Raw genomic sequence first — 20,465 nt, forward strand, 5'->3', positions numbered from 1 at the left:
TGAGTATCTGCCGATCCCGATATTTCCCGATCCGATGGCTTTTTTTTTTTTTTTTTTGCTCCCGATTCAATTCCAATCATTCCCGATAATTTTTCCCGATCATATACATTTTGGCAATGCATTAAGAAAAAAATGAATAAAACTCGGACGAACATATACATTCAACATACAGTACATAAGTACTGTATTTGTTTATTATGACAAGAAATCCTCAAGATGGCATTTACATTATTAACATTCTTTCTGTGAGAGGGATCCACGGATACAAAAAAAAAGACTTGTAATTCTTAAAGGACAAATGTGACTTTGTATATTGTGACTAAATATTGCCATCTAGTGTATTTGTTGAGCTTTCAGTAAATGATACTGTAGCCATTTAACTGTTCTGCCCAAATGCATGATGGGAAGTGCACCCATGACTGTGCGTAGTGGTACCAATTGATATATCTTCTCTGATCAATTACTACCTTTCTTCCCCACATTGCTTCCCATAATGTTTCTAATCGTAGGGAGAGGGATTGTAAGGCTTTAGCCAATTAAAAATAGGCTCCAAAGGCTGTCACAATTCACTCTACAAATTTTACGCTGCCTTTTAGCTCTGTATATAGGTAAAACGGCGCCATTACAGATTGAACGTGACAATGCGCATGCATTAATTGCGTTAAATATTTTAATGTGATAAATTTTAAAAAATTAAATAATTACCATCGTAAACGGGATAAATTTGATAACCCTACCATAAGCATAAAATAAAGACTCTGGATGAGTGTAACATATTATGTCTGTAACGTTAATTACAATTAGAAAACGATTTATTAAAAAAAAAAAAAAAAAAAAAATTTAAAAAGGCATGGCCGATATTTTTTTGCCGATTCTGATACTTTGAAAATGACGTGATCGGACCCGATCGATCTCTAGTTATGACGTCACGTGATTGGGGTCGATATATCTGTCTTGTGTCTTATCTTTCCATTCCAAAAATAATTTACAGAAAAATATGGCATCTTTTATACATGGTTTGAATTGCAATTAATTACAATTAATTAATTTTTAAGCTTTAATGAACTCGATTAAAAATTTTAATCGTTTGACAGCCCTAATTTTTTTATGCTGTCGCAGGCACGTTAATGAATTTCAGTAGTATCGAATCGGTACTTGGTATCAGCAGATCTTCAAAATCAGGAGACCCGAACTCGAGTGCTAAAATATGTGATCGGAACAACCTTACAACCTGTCTTTCTCACATCTTGTAGTCAACTTGCAAAGACTCAATTTTGAACTTGAGTCCCAGAAATCTCCATCACGTCTCAGTGATTTCTGCTGTCGGGCCAGTCTCGGTCTGGATTGGGGTTTCGAGCATAACACTTCTGCCTGGTAACTGAACACCTTTGTTAAATAGACTTCCTGGTCCAACCAGGTGTAAAGATGTAAACTGAGAACTATGTGCAAACAAGCTTATAGCGGCTCCTGTTCTTTGCACAAAGACACCACTGGCCTGAGGGGAGTTTTGTTTCCTAGCAACAGGATTCAATTCCCTAGCCCTCCCCTTGTCCTGTACACACAACAGGTGAACTCCTCCCTCTCCGTCGGGATGTCAGTCTTCCCAAACGGGACTCGATTCTTTCCTTGGACAGTCGCTCCGGCAGCAGGACACGATGGACAACTCTTGCCTGGAGATGCTGGGCCTTTCGTTAACTCTCATCGGGCTAATCGGGGCGGCAGCCAGCACTGGGATGCCCATGTGGCGAGTCACGGCCTTCATTGGCGAGAACATCATTGTTTTCGAGACCCGTTACGAAGGCCTTTGGATGAACTGCTTCAAGCAGGCTGACATCAGGATGCAGTGTAAGGTCTACGACTCCCTGCTGGCCTTGCCTCCGGACCTCCAGGCGGCTCGGGGTCTCATGTGCTGCTCCCTGGCGTTGGGCGGCTTGGGGCTGCTGGTCAGCCTGGTGGGACTGCGCTGCACGTCGTGTATCCAGAACGACGACCGAACTAAGAGAATGGTTCTCATCGCCGCGGGGTGCATGATTTTCATGGCGTGCATCTGCGTCCTGATCCCCGTATCCTGGACCGGTCACGTTATCATCACGGACTTTTACAACCCCTTGTTGATCGACGCCCAGCGGAGGGAGCTTGGGGAAGCACTATACATCGGATGGGTGTCTGGCGCCTTCCTATTCGCCGGGGGGTGCTTGTTCACCTGCTGCAACGTGGTGACGGAAGACAAAGACTCCAGGAGCTACATCTACTCCCGGAACTCGGACTACGTTGCGTATCCTCCTCAACCGATCCAGCCTCTGCAGCCTCAGCAGTTGGTGATGCTCCCCCAAGTCCAGCCCCAGCCGGTTCTTTCCAGACACCCTTCCGCTAGCTACAGCTACCAGTCCAGATACCCGTCCAGGTACCCATCTGTGCGCAGCGGGGTGGCGTATCTCTGACGCTGTAACGTTGACTGAAGCCGCAAACATTTTGAACAGTAAATTCAATATTGGATTGCATTTTTTAGAGAGAAAATTCATTTGTCATCTGTAACGCTTACCCAAACAAAGGTTGCGGGGGTGCCGGAGCCGATCCCGACTAACTATGGGCCAGTAGGCGAGCTAAACCACAAATTGGTTGCCAGCCAATTGCAGAAAGATTGAATTCATGTATCTTTTTTTATTTATTTATTTTCTTTAAGTAGATCAAATCATGTCATGGTAATTTGTGTCGCACCGATACCATTATTTAGCTCCCGATACCGATTTCAACACTCCAATTGTGTGGTACCGGCTGATGCCGACACTGTAGTGATACCACAATTAAAAAAATATTTAGCAATAATAACTAGAAATTTGAAATTTTCTTGTACTTCATGTAGATATTTGGTGACTTCCTGTATATACTGGGTCACATCCTGTTGATTTTCAGGCATTCAAGGGTGACATCTTGTTTATATTGAGGCATTTCCAGACACAAAGACACAAATCTAACGCCATATGGCTCCGCCCAGAGGATACAATTTTTGACTGGGGTAACTACATTGGCACGACACCGGCGGGCGTACCATATTCAATGAATGACTATCTTGGCGAAAAGTATTGCTTGCGCAGCCTGATTTAGAATTCCCCTCAATAATGATGGGAAACACAAAACGCTCATTGTCAACTTATTATTATAAATATTCTTTTAAGTTAATTTTATTGCTGACACTGCGTTTCGGGGTCATCAACATGTTGTGCCCCCCCTGCCCCAAAAGTCAAACTCCGCCTATGATATCGGGTCACTTGGGTTGGAAATCAATAGGAGTGAGTTGATGAGTTCAAGCTTTTATGGCTTGGTCAGACACGCTTAACTCATTCCCTGCCATTGACAGTGCTAGACGTCCTATCCATTTGAATTGGGAGGAATGGCAATGACTGAAACAACATACATTTGCTGCCACTCTCCCACTTCAAATGGATTGGACGTCCAGTAGCGGTAATGTAAATGTACACCAAGTGATTCAGAATTGTCCAAAAAAGAACAGGGAATGACTAAAAATAAAAAATGTATAGGAAGTTACCCAGTCGTGCCCTAAAATCAAAGGTGGTGACACAGAAATGCCTAAAAATCAACAGTGGGTGACCCAAAATCGAAAGGAAAGGACTAAAAATTAACAGGAAGTGACCCGGTAATGCCCAAAAATCAATGGAAGTTACACAGAAATGCACTAAAATCAGTAGTAAGTGAGCCAAAATCAACAGGAAGTGACACAGAAATGCCCCCAAATTGAATAGGAAGTGACCTTTTCTATTAATTGAAATTTCAATGATAACATGACATGATCATTCACAAAATGGCCTCTGGGCGGCCATATTGGTAGGGGCACAGCTAACGTGGACGTCGACTAGTGATAAATTCACAGCAGGAAGATGATTGGCATAATTGGCCCCCCCTGTTGGCCGAAACGTGTCATTGCATGTAATTGACTTTCACATATATATAAAAGTTGTAAAGCAATAAAACTGCAACACAAATGAATGAAATGAACAAAAAAACATTTAAATAATGGGTCAAAAATATTTTTCAAGCACCTTAGACAGTCATTTGCTTTGCATATAATTTAAAATACATATATATAATTGAGAAAAACATATTTTTGAAAATATTTTTTTTTCGATTGAAGTTTTGATTGAATGATTTAGATACAAATGTCCTAATCATAATATGGCCCAAACAAAAAAAAAAAGAATTGCTTGAATCAAAGAAAACTTTTTCGATGAAAAATTAAGTGTTCAGATGCAACTTTTTCAATCTCAAATATTTTTTCGCATTCAAAAACATTTTTCTATGATGGAAATTTTAATTTTTTTGATTGATTTTTCTTTTTGACAAGATATGTTTTGAAGCAACTTATTTTTTGATTGAATAATAAAGAGAAAAATGTCCTAGCCAAAATGTGGCCCAAACACAAATTAACATTACTTCAATAAAAAAAAACTTCAAAAAAAAAATCAAAGAAAAATAGTTGTCACATGCGTTTTTTTTAGTTTTCTGAGTTTCAAATTTATTTTTGCATTCAAACACATTTTTTTGATTGAAGCGACTTTTTTGGGTCGAAAATATATATTTTGATTGAAGCAACTTTTTTTGGATTGAATATTAAAGACACAAATTTACCTCCATGTGGCTCCGCCCAATTTTTGACTGGGGTAACTACATTGGCACGTTACCGGAGGGCGTACCAAATTCAATGGATGACAATCTTGGCGAAAAGTATTGCCTAAGCAGCCAGATTTAGAATTCCCCTCAAGAATGATGGGAAATAAAAAACGCCCATTGCCAACTTATTATTCTAAATATTCTTATAAGTTAATTTTACTGCTGACACTGCGTTTTGGGGTCATCATTATGTTGTGCCCCCCTGCTCCAAAAGTCAAACTCTGCCTGTGATGACTGGACGCCACACATCTTGATAAGAGAAATAAGCGTTCCTTTTACGGCAGCACATGTAGCAAGCGGCCATCTTGGGTAGGGAAACAAGACTCCAAAAGTACATATTGCACAGCGTCATCACGTCATTTCTTAGCACGGATGAGGTTATTTTAATGCTGTATCGGTAATGATACCGATACTAGTATTGGTGCAACACTAATGTTATTGTAACACTATGACTCACAGGTGTCAAACTCGAGACCCGTGGGCCAAATATGGCTCACGGCGTCCTTTTAAATAGCCCACTAGGGCAAACAAAGTGTGTTTACATCGTGTTTCTTGTAAAATGGAGTTGTGTTGTATGGTTTTTACAGTCTTAACTCATTCACTACCAAAGACATGTAAAACAAGGGTGTCAAATGTGTGACGCGCGGGCCAGAAGCGGCCCCCAATTCGGCCTGACAGGCACGTTGTAACTCATTCGTACTCACAGAATCACATGCTATTATTTTGACATTGGTGCCGTAAAACCGTAGATTTGTGCACTACTGCACTTGACTCAATTTTGACTCCTCCTTGTCAAAACGGAATTGACATCTACCGTCGTCAATGGCAGCCAAAGAATTAACCACGACGTGACCTGAAAAATTAAGCCCTTAGACCAAAAGCAAGTGACACGAAATGAACAGGAAGTAACCTTGAAAGTCTCCAAAATGAACAGGAAGTGACCAATTAACAGAAAGTGGCCTGGAATAGTCCGAAAATCATCAGGAAATGATCCAAAATGTATACAGGAGGTGACCTGAAATGAACAGGAAGTGGCCTGGAATAGTCCTAAAATAAACATGAAATGATCCAAAATGTACAGGAAGTTACCCGTAAGTACCCTAAAATTCCAAGGAAATGACCCCAGGCAGAGAGTTAAATTATTCAGCGAAAAAAAAAACAATAAATAAACATGATGTCTGGTCGTGAATGAGTTAACAGCAATTAAGGAAAATACGTAAGTTGAAGAGTGTTGCTATAAATACACTGAACATATTAAGTACAGCTGCTCATTAAAATGCATTTTTGTGTTCATAAATTGTAGACTTTTGCTACTGTGTGGCCTCTTGAATCATTTCAATTGTCTGTGTATTCAAACACTTCTGCAACACAATTTAAAAAATAAATAAATAAATACACAGTTGTATTGAAACTTGTTGTTTTCTTTGTGTGTGTCAGAGTGACTTGGCAACTTCTATTAAACCTGTAGTAACTCAAGTGGTTGCTTGCTTAAGGTGTGGCTGCGTTTGTGTGTGTGTGTGTTTTTTTAAAGGGCGCCCATGGTCACGTGACTGCCATTTGCAAGCGGTTTTGAATGAAGATACAACGATGACTTTTTGGCTGCTTTGCATTGTCAGCTAGTCCAGATAAAACTGCTAGATTACAGTCCCTGACAAAATTCTTGTCGCATATCCATTTTGTAGAAACAATTGTTAATAACCTGACTTTGAATTGTTCAGTTGGTGTCAGAAATGGCTCATATGAATGCTAAGACCCTCCCAAATGATGTTAAATGTACAAAAATATATTTGTTTCATGGAAAAAAGATTTATTATTTGATGAAGACATAAAGGTCAAACTTTGGCAAGACAAAAGTTTTGTCGCCTACAGAAAGTAGTGTGAAAATTGAACAAAAAATGGACTTCAAATACAAAAATATGTTAGGTAACATAAGCGAATTAAGTAGTGGTGCTGTGAGATCCAAATTTAATATTTTCTATGACTTCCATGCGGTTTGGCAAGGATTCATACAACAGGAACATCGAAGAAAGCAGTCTTGCATGCCTCCCAGAGTTCATCAACATTCTTGGGTTTCGTCTTCCATGCTTCCTCTTTCATCCTACCCCAGATACACTGGGGCAAATAAGTATTTAGTCAACCACCAATTGTGCAAATTCTCCTACTTGAAAAGATTAGAGAGGCCTGTAATTGTCAACATGGGTAAACTCAACCATGAGAGACAGAATGTGGGGGGAAAAAAAACAGAAAATCACATTGTGTGATTTTTTTAAAGAATTTATTTCCAAACTAGAGTGGAAAATAAGAATTTGGTCACCTACAAACAAGCAAGATTTCTGGCTGTCAAGGAGGTCTAACTTCTTCTAACGAGGTCTAACGAGGCTCCACTCGTTACCTGTATTAATGGCACCTGTTTTAACTCATTATCGGTATAAAAGACACCTGCCCACAAACTTATTCAGTCACACTCTAAACTCCACTATGGCCGAGACCAAAGAGCTGTCGAAGGACACCAGAGACAAAATTGTAGACCTGCACCAGGCTGGGAAGACTGAATCTGCAATAGGTAAAACGCTTGGAGTAAAGAAATCAACTGTGGCAGCAATTATTAGAAAATGGAAGACATACAAGACCACTGATAATCTCCCCCGATCTGAGGCTCCATGCAAGATCTCACCCCGTGGCGTCAAAATGATAACAAGATCGGTGAGCAAAAATCCCAGAACCCCGCGGGGGGACCTAGTGACTGACCTACAGAGAGCTGGGACCAAAGTTACAAAGGCGCCGCCAGGGACTCAAATCCTACACTGCCAGACGTGTCTCCCTGCTGAAGCCTGTACACGTCCAGGCCCGTCTACGGTTCGCTAGAGAGCATTTGGATGATCCAGAAGAGGACTGGGAGAATGTGTCTTGGTCAGATAAAATCAAAACAGAACTTTTTGGTAGAAACACAGGTTTCTCGGTTTGGAGGAGAAAGAATACTGAATTGCATCCGAAGAACACCATACCCACTGTGAAGCATGGGGGTGGAAACATCATTCTTTGGGACTGTTTTTCTGCAAAGGGACCAAGACAACTGATCTGCGTAAAGGAAAGATGAATGAGGCCATGTATCGAGAAATTTTGAGTGAAAATCTCCTTCCATCAGCAAGGGCATTGAAGATGAGACGTGGCTGGGTCTTTCAGCATGACAATGATCCCGAAGACACAGCCAGGGCAACAAAGGAGTGGCTTCGTAAGCAGCATTTCAAGGTCTTGGAGTGGCCTAGCCAGTCTCCAGATCTCAACCCCATAGAAAATCTGTGGAGGGAGTTGAAAGCCCGTGTTGCCCAACGACAGCCCCAAAACATCACTGCTCTAGAGGAGATCTGCATAGAGGAATGGGCCAAAATACCAGCAACAGTGTGTGAAAAGCTTGTGAAGAGTTACAGAAAATGTTTGGCCTCCGTTATTGCCAACAAAGGGTACATAACAAAGTACTGAGATGAACTTTTGGTATTGACCAAATACTTATTTTCCACCATCATTTGCAAATAAATTCTGTAAAAATCAAAAAATGTGATTTTCTGGTTTTTTTCCCCACATTCTGTCCCTCATGGTTGAGGTTTACCCATGTTGTCAATTACAGGCCTCTCTAATCTTTTCAAGTAGGAGAACTTGCACAATTGGTGGTTGACTAAATATTTATTTGCCCCGCTGTAAAATACTTTAGTATTAAGAAAAAATGTACATAAAAAAATAGTAATGTTACAAAAATCTATAGAAAATTGAGAAATTCAACCACTAATGAAAAAGTTTTTAAAATAATATTTAAAAAAAAATGATAAAAAAGTAATAAGAAATATAAAATTACAAAATTAATTCTAAAAAGTTATATATTTATATATATTAGGGCTGTCAAATGATTAAAATTTTTAATCGAGTTAATTACAGCTTATAAATTAATTAATCGTAATTAATCGCAATTCAAACCATCTATAAAATATGCCATATTTTTCTGTAAATTATTGTTGGAATGGAACGATAAGACACAAGATGGATATGTACATTCAACATACGGTACATAAGTACTGTATTTGTTTATTATAACAATAAATAGATGGCATCAACATTCTGTTAAAGCGATCCATGGATAGAAAGACTTGTAGTTCTTAAAAGATAAATGTTAGTACAAGTTATAGAAATTTTATATTAAAACCCCTCACAATGTTTTCGTTTTAATAAAATATGTAAAATTTTCAATCAAAAAATAAACTAGTAGCCCGCCATTGTTGTCAATAATTACTTACAAAATGCTCATGGGTGCTGAAGCCTATAAAATCAGTCGCACCTAACCGCCAGCAGAGGGCGGAAAAACTCCATAAAACACAATTAACAAGTGAGCGTTTCACTGTACTGTCATTTGAATATGTCTGAGCGGGGCATCTGCGTTAATTGCGTCAAATATTTTAATGTGATTAATTTTAAAAATTAATTAACGCCCGTTAACGCGATAATTTTGACAGCCCTAATATATATATATATATATATATATATATATATATATATATATATATATATATATATATATATATATATATATATATATATTTATTTATTTTCGAAATCGAGACTCATCAGACCAGGCAACGTTTTTCCAATCTTCTATTGTCCAATTTCGATGAGCTTGTGCAAATTGTAGCCTCAGTTTCCTGTTCTTAGCAGAAAGGAGTGGCACCCGGCATGGTCTTCTGCTGTTGTAGCCCATCTGCCTCAAAGTTCCACGTACTGCGCGTTCAGAGATGCTCTTCTGCCTACCTTGGTTGTAAAGGGTGGTTATTTGAGTCACTGTTGCCTTTCTATCAGCTCGAACCAGTCTGGCCATTTTCCTCTGACCTCTGGCATCAACAAGTGGGAGAACTTGCACAATTAGTGGTTGACTCAATACTTATTTGCCCCACTGTATCTGGAGTATCAGATTACAGATTTCTGTCACTCTAGTTTCTGTCCCTACAGAGTAGCGGGTGCTGCTGGGCCCCTCCACCACACACACTTTGAGCTTCCCCTTGAAAGACCAGTATCAGTCACTGATACCAGTATTTGGCCAGTCAGATGATAAACACAAAACAAGCTGTCATCCTGGCTGACCCTTAGCCATCTCAGCCAACCAGGTGCCTGAGAAGCATTTCTCCCACAACAAGCTCCGTTCGACCGTACGCAAACAGATTAGTTGAGCTTCAGGCAGCTTTTCTGGAGGACTGAAGGTTTCTGTCAGGGTTTACGATCGTTCCGCGATGGTTCAAGGAATTTGTGAGATCGCCGCCATGTGCGTGGGCTTAGTGGGGCTCATCGGAGCCGCCGCCACCACCGGAATGCCCACCTGGAAGGTGACGGCGTTCATCGGGGAGAACATCGTAGTCATGGAGAGCCGCTGGGAGGGCTTGTGGATGAACTGCTACCGGCAAGCCAACATCAGGATGCAGTGCAAGGTCTACGACTCTCTGCTTTTCCTGCCGGCCGAACTGCAGGCCGCCAGGGGCCTCATGTGCTGCTCCCTGGCTCTATCCGGGTTGGGCCTCCTGTTGGCTACATCGGGCCTGCGCTGCACTTCTTGCTTCCGCGGAAACCGCAGAGTCAAAGCGGCCATCTTGGCAACGGCGGGCGGCGCGCAACTCCTGGCTTCCGTCTGCGTCTTCATCCCCGTCTCGTGGACGGGCCACGTGATTATCCGCGACTTCTACAATCCGTTGCTGATCGACGCCCAGAGGAGGGAACTGGGGGACGCGCTTTACGTGGGATGGGTTACGGGAGCCTTTCTCTTTAGCTCCGGCTTGTTGTTCATCTGCGGTCTACGGGGATCGGACCAACGGGTATCGGACCAAAAGCCGCTTCCGATGAGCTACCAGGCAATCCCGAGCGGTCTCGCGTCTGACCACCTCGTTGACCCTCGGATCGCAAGTGGCGACCCCGTTTTCCTCCAACAACCTGAAAGCGGGTCGCTCTTGTATCAAGGCAGATCAGGTCCACTGTCCCACCCGTTAACCGGCATCTACACACCGATCAACTCTTTGTACCTGAGCCAGAACAGTACGCCGTACACGCTAACGTACAACCCGACCTTGTCCTACCAATCGAGTTTCCACCCGACACCTCAAGCTAGTGTTTTTATTCCGTATAAAGCGTCTAGAATTGAACCGCCGTCTCACAGTGGGAGTAGCCCGGGAGTGTACATCTGAAAACAGCTAAAATTTTGTTAGCTAGCTAGCCTATGTATAGCTAAAAAGTTGTTCTGTGATAACAGTGGCGTCAAATCGGGGTGGGAGGCAGAGTGTGGTTGAGCATCTGCCCCTTTGCCTCTACATGCCCAAAGTGCCCCTTTTGACTTTTTTTATGCGTATCTGTGTGGTGGCCGACTGTGCAGGCACGCCACCGAGTACTTTACTTGAACACCGAAAACACCTTTAAAAAATATTAATTTAAAAAAAAAAAAGCCTCTGTGACCTGGGTGTGTGGTAAGGAGTCTGAGGACATCTGGTGGTTGAAAACAAACAGTGTTACCCTATTAAACCATCTTCGAACAAATACTGTAGTCAGGGCCGGCCCAGGCCATTTGGGGGCCCTAAGCAAAATAATGCAAAGGGGCCCATATTTTTGGCCCACCATTTCGTCACAGTGTACTGTGAAACCCATACATGCAATCCAACCTATATGTCCATATTTTGTATATTAATCTGATTTTGTTGCACTGCATTCTTCAAACTTCTCACCCCAAATGATTGTCAGTACTTACAGTAGATAGCGCCAAACCTTTTTCTAAAAGGGGAAATAAAGAAGTTAAGGAAGGACTTTTATTTTTTTAAGCTTGTAATCAAGTATCAAAACCAAAAAAAATCAAATAAAGCAAACTGTAGTAAACAAAATAGAATATAAATTAAACAATTGCCAAATTGGGGGCCCCCTAGTGGTCAGGGGCCCTAAGCAGCTGCATAGTCTGCGTATAGCCTGGGCCGGCCCTGTAGTGAAAATTCTTACACCGGGTTCATTGTGGGGATTTTTAAAACATAATAATATGTAATTTTCTCTTATAAAGTTTTCTACTTTAATAATGAATTTTTAAAGTAGCTCCAAGACTATTTCGACCTCATGTTTCAACCATATTTGTCCGTTCTCTTCATATCGTTATCTAGAAAGGTACACATCTTTAAGTTCTCTAATAATGAAATAATAGTTTTGAAAAAAACTGCTGATTGTGGCTCAGTGACCATCTAATTTGGTTTTTTCTCAGATGAACAACAAGTTGAGTAAGAAAGTTTTGATATAGAGGTTGAAGGAGGCAAAGACTGACTGAGTCATAGCTAGAAAGTGTTGATGACAGTGTTGATTTCTATTCATTGTTAAAGTCTGTCACAGTCACAGCCAATTATACTGTAAAGCTGGTTAAAACTGGAAGTTATGTTGTTGTAAGGTGTATTACATTTTTGTTCATGTGCCCCTTTTGATCCATGAGCACCCCCCCCCCCCCAATCGGTCTCTGCACGGCCGTCCTGGGTACCTCACGATCCGATTTGCGATACAAGGCTCACGATAACGATGATCTCGCGATGTGGCGACGATTATCGATACTCAGGTCATGAAATCTACGATATGCCACAAAACAACTAATAAACAGAGAAACAAGCGATTTTCATCCTTTTTCTGTGAATTGCAATGAGTTTGTCCAATCCATTTGAAGTGGGAGGGATGGCAGTGAATGAACGGATTGGATGTCCATGGTCGTCAAATGGTAGCCAAGGAGGTAATTTTCAGGGCATTTTAGGACATTTTCTGTTCATTTTGGGTCATTCTATAGCTTTTGGGACATGTAGGCTCATTTCCTGTTGATTTGGGGTTACTGAATGAGTTTATCACCAGTAGACGTCCAATCCATTTGACGTAGGAGGGTGGCAGCGAATGAGTGTCAATTGACTATGTCAATAGCCTGATTAGCCATTAAAAATGGATTGCAATTTGTGAGCTTCTTCTGTATTGCCTCTGATCACCGCCAGAGGCCGCCACAGCATAAAATGCAACAAAACTCCTAGTTTCATTTAACTACTGTTTTTATGGAATACTTGCAAAAATATTAGATAACATACAAACATTCTTACATTGTTTTCAGGTAAATGCATTTTAAAAAAATCCTTATCAACCCCTTGATGCCTGAATTTACATTGAACAAATGTACATTATAAGCATTAAGGGAAATACATCAACGTAAATAAATAAAAAAAAATTAAAAAAAAGAAGAATTAGAAAATTAACTTTGAAAAAAAAAAACATAAAAACGGGGGCGGGGTGGTAAAAAAAGTTAAAGAAAATATGTTTTGAAAATACATACATATACTGTATACATGCATGCAATACATAATAATAAATAAAATAGAAAAAAACCCGAAAAATTGGACAATAATTATTAGAAATAGAAGAAATGATAAAAAATTAAAGAAAATATGTTTTGAAAATACATACATACATATACTGTATACATGCATGCAATACATAATAATAAAATAGAAAAAAAAAACGAAAAATTGGAAAATAATTATTAAAAATAGAAGAAATGATAGACAACAAAAGTTAGTAAAAAAGAAAATATGTTTTGAAAATACACATCATGTTTTATACATCAAAACCATTGGCTGTAATAGATAAATAATAAATAATAATAATAATAATAATAAAATAAAATTTTAAAAAACCTAAAAATTGGAAAATACATAAAAAATAAAATAAAATAAAAATTTGAAAATTAATAAAAAATGAAAACAAAATATTTGGGGGAAAATATACTAGTACATCATGTTTTATACATCAAAAGCATTGGAGGAAACACAATACCCAATAATAACAACAAATAGAAAATTTGAAAAAAAAAAAGAAAAAGGAAAATGTTTTAAAAATAAAAGACATTATAGAAAATAAAAGAAATTAAAAGTGCAAGGAAATATGCTTCAAAAGCATAATACACAACAATGATAATAATAAAAAGAAAATTAATCTTAAAAAAAAAAGGAAATAGATATAAAAAAACAATAGAGGAAATTATAGAAAATTAAAAATGAAAAATTAAAGAATAATTTGAAAATATACATCATGTTTTATACATCAAAAGCATTGGGGGTAATAAAAATGAAAATAATTTTAAAAAATCAAACAGAGAAAACATGTTCTGAATATATACATATATCATGTTTTCTACATCAAAAGTATGATGGGTAATACATAAATACAAAATAATAATAAAATTAAATTGGAAAAAAAAAACCTAAAAATTGGAAAACACATTTTTTTAAAAAAGAAAAAAAAAAAATCAAAGTTAATGTTTTAAAAATATAGAATTTTTTAAAACATCAAAAGCATTGGGAACAATCCATAATAATAATAATAATAATAATAAAGAAAATTAAATTTAAAAAAAAAACATGAAGGAAAATATTGATTTTAATTAATTTTCAATATTCTTTTTTTTTTAAATATTATTGTAGGATTTTTTTAGAGCTGTATTTTTCCATTTGAACTTTCTGTATTAAGTATTTTTGTTATGATCGTGAGAACCCTCAAAACAGGCACGAGAGATAACGAGGATCTGAGTTCAAGCAGTTTATTGTTCACAGGGCTGTGGAGTCTGGCGTGAAGATTCCGGGCAAAGGCGTAGGTGAGATCCTGGAACAAAGCAAATCAGTCGATGATCAGTTGAGTCCACACAGAAATATTCAAAACGCAAGAGGGCCCTAACAGTGAACTGAAAGAGACGATCCAGCGACGTGGTGGAGCTCTGGCTGGTTTATGTAGGCTTTTGATGATGATTGCGGGACAGCTGCCGTCGCTTCACCCGTCAGGTGCTGATCCTAATTGAATGACAGACACTTGCCTAGCCCGGGGCCTGACCTTTTTTTTTCGAGTCATACTGTTTTGGGGTACATCTGTATTCCTGCAATGCCCAATGTATGTTTGTTAAAAGTAAATTCAGGCATGAAAGGGTTAACCATTTTAAAGAATCAAGGGCAGTGGGGACTTGATTCCAGGAACCTCATTGGTTTGAAAAGAAATGATTTTGTCACAAATAAAGTCGACAAGACTTTTTGGGTGACGGGATGCGACGATCACATGATAGGACAATTTATTAATTCATTTATTTCCAGCCCTTCAAAGTTCAACTCCCCAGTTTGAGAATCTCCGTCTTAATCTCGGGAGGCGGCGTCGAGCCGTTGCGAAGATTACATTTTGGCCGCACGGGCCAAGATTTAATCACGGTTCCTCGGTGTTCCCGAGCAAAGACGTTGTCGAGGTCGACCGCGAGCAGATTTGAAGTTAATCTTCACGACGTATCCGTGTTTGCGGATCAACCAGCTCGCCCGTGTCCTCAATTGGGCGCCCGGCTCGGGAGGGAACGCTTCGCCGGAAACTTCCTTCATAATAAAAGCCTGATTATTCCCAAAAGTGCTTTGTTGGCCTAAGATTGGGATTAGTAGGTAGGGTTGTCAAAAGTATGGAAAAGTATCAAAGTGTATATATGTTCCAGTATATTTTTAGGTATTCCAGGGTCACTTCCTGTATATTTTGATCATTTTCTGTTCATTTTAGAGCATTTCTGGCTCACTTCCTGTTGATTTTTGGTCACTTTCCGTTGGGTTTTGGGGTACTTTAGGCCTCTTTCTGTTGATTTTGGGTGACTTTCTATTTGGTTTTGGGCATAAGTGGAGTTTAAGGAGGAGCCAGGCTGGGCAGCCCCTCCTGGTGGCCAAAAGGTGTCATTGCATGTAATTGACTTTCCTATATATAAAAGTTGTAAAGCAAGAAAACAAACAAAAATGAATGAAATGAACACAAATATGTATTTTTATAATGGGTCAAAATTATTTTTCGAACAGATCACGAGCACCTTAGACGGTCATTTGCTTTGCATATTATTTTCACCCCCCAGCAAATAGGGGAGGGCAATTTTTATTTGTCAAATGATTTTTTTTTCTTCGATTGAAAAAAAAATTGGGGGGGGGGGGGGGGATTTTTTGGGTTTGAGTGATTTAGACATAAATGTCCTACCCACAATATGACCCAAACACAAAAAGGATTGCTAAAACTCAACTTTTTTTAAATGAAAAACTAAGTGTACAAATGCAAATTTTTGAGTCTCAAATATTTTTTTTGCATTCAAAAACTTTTTTTTTTAATGATTAAAAGTTTTCTTTTTTTGATTGAAGTGATTTTTCTTTTGAAAAAAAAAAAAAATTTTTGGATGAAGAAACTTTTTTTTGGATTGAATAATAAAGACACAAATGTCCAACCAAAATTATAAGTATACATGAGAAAACAAGACATTTCATCTCATCTTGAACCATTTTCAGTCAATCAATGTCTTTATTTTCGATGTATATTCTTGAAAACAGCCAACAATTGCATCTCAGATGTAACTAGAATTAAAAAAAGACTAATTCACTGCTTTCACTCAAAAAACCTTTAGATCTTATTTAAAAAAAAAAAAAAAATTATATATATCTTACCTAAAAATGCCGTTACGCTTGATAACACACATCACTTAAAAGTTAGGATTTTTTCCCATGTGTTTCAATTGAATTTCTCTTTGTGTCAAGCCATTTTTAAGTTTTAGTTAAGTTTTAAGTTAGTCTAAACTGTAAGTAGGATTTTGAGTTTTTGCAGTGTTCAAAATAAATGTATGATACAGGCTGTATTGGAGCACATTAGGGACCAGTGCTACTTGGTGTTTTATCTAGCAATGACTACTGAGCTAAAATTGATAGTTAGCATGATTACGTTTTTATTTTACACCCTCATCACTCCACAATGCTATGTTATGTTAAAGCCTGTATGTAAGACACGTTAGCCACGCATCGACAGTGGTCATAATTAATTGAAACCTAGCCCTCCGCAGGGCTAACGTTACGTGAGCTAGTAACGACAGTAACGTTAATCTTATTTATTAGCGCTTAGCGCTCTTTATTAGCGCTTGGTGCTCTACTGCTTTAAGATGGCGGCTGTTTACTAACGCTGCCCAGACGCGGCCGAGTCTGTCATTTCGCATCTAGTTCAACATACATGTGATCTCTATGAGACTTATCAGACGCTACCTGTACCGACGTAGCATCGTGCGGGCTAGTATTTAGTAACGTCGGCGTCGTTTGTGGCGGCTGTCGGCTGCAGTAAGTTTTTTTTTTTCCTTCTTCCTCTCCGCACGGGACAGCGCGTTGTCCCGCATTAAAAGTAGTCCGAGCAAAACGTGATGCTTAGAGCTGTCAAAATAAACGATTACTCGAGGTGAATAAAATTACTCTGATGTTTTTAAACTCGAGTTGCCCGAGTACTCGTTTCAGCTCTACTTGATTTACTTCATTATTGTGTTATCATTCGTTTTTTTGAGCGCCATTTTGTCCAGTGACGTCAGATTGAAACAACTTGGAAGTCGGGGTAGTTATTTTCTCTCCCACTTCGCAACTTGTACCTCCCAGTTCGAGTGGTGTTCCAATGATAATTTCCTAGTCGGAGGTCGGAAAAGTCCGACATCCCACTTTTCTGGAACGCAGCATTAGAACCACGGTACAACATGCCCAGACGTCATTATATCCTTGAGCGATTCTGCCGTGGAAGATTCGATTTTCAGCATGCGCATCTTTCGTGGCACGCCAGACCCACTCAGTGTTTGTTGCCAAAAAGCTCAGTCTTGGTCTCATCTGACCAAAGCACACGGTCCCAGTTGAAGCCTGGGACCGTGTGCTTTGGTCGGATGAGAAAGATGCGCATGCTGAAAAGCACCTCATACCCACTGCGAAGTATGGGGGTGAGTCAGTGATGCTGTGGGGCTGTTTTGCTTCCAAAGGCCCTGGGAACCTGGGAAAATCAAGCTCCTCCCATGGCCATCTCAGTCCCCAGACCTTGTTTTGTTGGTAAAAGGGGGTTGTACAAACTATTAACACCAGGGGTGCTAATAATTGTGACACACATTATTTGATGTCAAATATTTTTTTCTTTATGTGGGATTTTTTTCCCCACTGAATGAATGCACTTGGATTGAAGGTTAGATTTTCCTCTTTTTTTCCATTAAGGTCCCATATTATTTGAATTAAAAAAATATATATTAGAAGCTAAAAAACACATCTTTTTCAGGGGTGCCAATAATTATGGAGGGCACTGTATATACAAAAGTTGTAAAGCAATAAAACTGCAACAAAAATGAATGAAATGAACAAAAAAATATATTTTTATAATTGGTCAAAATTATTTTTCGAACAGATCATGTGACTAGCACCTTAGACGGTCATTTGCTTTCCATATAATTAAAAAAAAAATTAGGGGAGGGCAATTATATTTTTCAAATGATTTTTTTTCTTTGATGGAAAATATATTTTTTTATTGAAGCAACTTTTTGGGGGGATTGAATGATTTAGACACAAATATCCTACCCATAATATGGCCCAAACACAAAAAGGATTGCTTCAATCAAAGAAAAAATTTTCAATGAAAAATTAAGGGTTCAAATGCAAATTTAAAAAAAATCTCAAATATTTTTTCGTATTGAAAAACATTTTCTATGATTGATTTTTTTTTCTTTTTTTGTTTTGATTGAAGTGATTTTTCTTTTTGATTTTTTTTTTTTTTTTTTGAAGCAACTTATTTTTGAACTGAATAATGAAGACAAAAACGTCCTACCCATAATATGGCCCAAACACAAAGGATTGCTTCAATCAAAGAAAACTTTTTCAATGAAAAATTATGTGTTCAAATGCAAATTTAAAAAAAATCTTATATTTTTTCGCATTCAAAAACGTTTTCTAAGATTGAAATTTTTCGTTTTTTGATTGAAGTGATTTTTTTTAAATATATTTTATTGAAGCAACTTATTTTTTGATTGAATAATAAAGACAAAAACGTCCAAGCCAAAATTTGGCCCAAACACAAATCAACATTACTTTAATAAAAAAAAAGTTGCTTCAATCCCCAAAAAATTGACTCCAATATAAAAAAAAAAAAAAAAAAAAATTCAAGGAAAAATAGCTTTCTCGTGCATTTTGTTGAGCTTCAAATTTATTTTTGCATTCAAACACATTTTTTTTTTTTTATTGAAGCAACTTTTTTTTGGGATTGAATAATAAAGACACAAATCTACCTCCATATGGCTCCGCCCAGGGGATACAAATTTTGACTGGGGTAACTACATTGACACGACACCAGCGGGTGTACCATATTCAATGGATGACGATTTTGGCGAAAATTATTGCCTAAGCAGCCTGATTTAGAATTCCCCTCAAGAATGATGGGAAACAAACAAAAAAAGCTCATTGTCAACTTATTATTTTAAATATTCTTGTAAGTTAAGTTTTTTGCTGACCCTGCGTTTCGGGGTCATCAACATGTTGTGCCCCCCCTGCCCCAAAAGTCAAACTCCGCCTATGCGTATACATATTCACTAGGGTTGCAACTCTTGGAATCGGCAAAAAAGGACAGCAGTGTTTTATTTTGAAATTAGTAAAAGGAAACAGCATTTCTGGTCTTTGCTACCCTGACATCTCGCTGATCCCGGTGGTACTCCTCCTCCTCTTTCTCACTTGCATTTTCAATTCAAGCGTGTGCCGGGAAAAGAACCAAAAGAGATGTTCTCTGCTCTCTGAAGATGGAAAACCAGACCAATTTGAGGCGTGAAGGATTTTAGAGCTCGATCGGGAGTTTTTGAGGCTTCCCGCGATGTGCGAGACGGCGGGCGACGCGGGTCAAGGGCCAGCCAGCGGCGGAGGGTAGCGGCCAGTTGTCGGCATGAGTCGAGGGAAAAAGTGAGATCCATGCTGGGAGGACCATGGCCAAGAGGAAAGGGCTGCTCTTCTCTCTGCTCTACTTGACGGCAGAGTTCTGGCTCAGTTGGCAGCAGGTCCTCAGGATTGGTGAGGGAGTCCACAATTCAAAACGACCTAAGTAGGGCTGCAGCTATCTATTATTAGAGTAGTCGATTAATCGATGAACTAGTTTGTTAGAGAAATCGAGTCATCGGGTAAGGAACATAAAAAAACTACTGAGCTGAGCCTGAAATGGTATAAAAAAAATAAAATAAATGAGGATCTAAGAACAACAAAAGAAAAATGAGCAAACTTACATACTAAAAGTCCGCTAATTTAAATACTATAAAATGCTAAGGTTTTTTTTTTTTTTTAACAGTGCTCTTGACAAATGGTTCAAAGAAATATTTCCACAAAAAACGGCTAATGAAACCAAAAAACTAAATTATGAATGCATTAAAAAAAATAAAAAAAATAAAAAATAGCTCAAACAAAAACTTAGCTCATGTTGGTCTTAACAGGGAGTAACTGGATTCAACTCACTGTTGCCACTTGAGGGCAGTGTATCCGCCCAATTTAATCAAACTCAATGCAAACACTTTCAAAACAAACCATTACAACACCATTTTGATTAAACGGATACTCGAGGCATTAACATTTATTTTGAATATTCTGCATTTATCGATTAATCGTTGCAGCACTAGACAATACTGCCACTTTTTTTTACTAGATAGATTAGGGGTGGGAACCTCCGAGTACCTCACGATACGATACGATATTTGCAATTCAAGCCTCATGATAACGATGATCTCATAATATGGCAATACAACAATTATTGATACACGGGTCAGGAATTAATTCTAGGGTACGCAACAAAACAAACAGATAAACTTGCTCTTTTCATGTGAATTGGAGTAGTGCTGCAACAATTAATCGATTAACTCGAGTAATTCGATTAGGAAAAAGATTTGAATTAAATTTTGC

General features: G+C 38.5%; 2 protein-coding genes across 3 annotated transcripts in view; both read left to right on the forward strand.

Moving 5' to 3' along the window:
• Positions 1-944: 944 nt before the first annotated feature.
• On the forward strand, positions 945-12,678 carry LOC130917688 (uncharacterized). Its single transcript, XM_057839326.1, has 3 exons — positions 945-2,431; positions 9,679-9,758; positions 9,898-12,678. The coding sequence occupies exons 1-3, from the start codon at positions 1,656-1,658 to the stop codon at positions 10,896-10,898; spliced, it is 1,857 nt and encodes a 618-aa protein (XP_057695309.1). The 5' UTR covers positions 945-1,655; the 3' UTR covers positions 10,899-12,678.
• A 6,539-nt stretch (positions 12,679-19,217) lies between these two features.
• Positions 19,218-20,465, forward strand: part of LOC130917145 (glutamate receptor ionotropic, kainate 1) — an 84,156-nt gene continuing 82,908 nt past the window's right edge. For both annotated transcript variants that reach the window (XM_057838244.1, XM_057838245.1), the window contains exon 1: positions 19,218-19,589. In XM_057838244.1, coding sequence (XP_057694227.1) covers positions 19,505-19,589 — 85 coding nt within the window. In that variant the 5' untranslated portion in view covers positions 19,218-19,504. The remainder of the gene's footprint in view (positions 19,590-20,465) is intronic.

This window comes from Corythoichthys intestinalis, chromosome 6 (assembly GCF_030265065.1).
Source record: "Corythoichthys intestinalis isolate RoL2023-P3 chromosome 6, ASM3026506v1, whole genome shotgun sequence".
In the NCBI taxonomy this organism is placed as follows: domain Eukaryota; kingdom Metazoa; phylum Chordata; class Actinopteri; order Syngnathiformes; family Syngnathidae; genus Corythoichthys; species Corythoichthys intestinalis.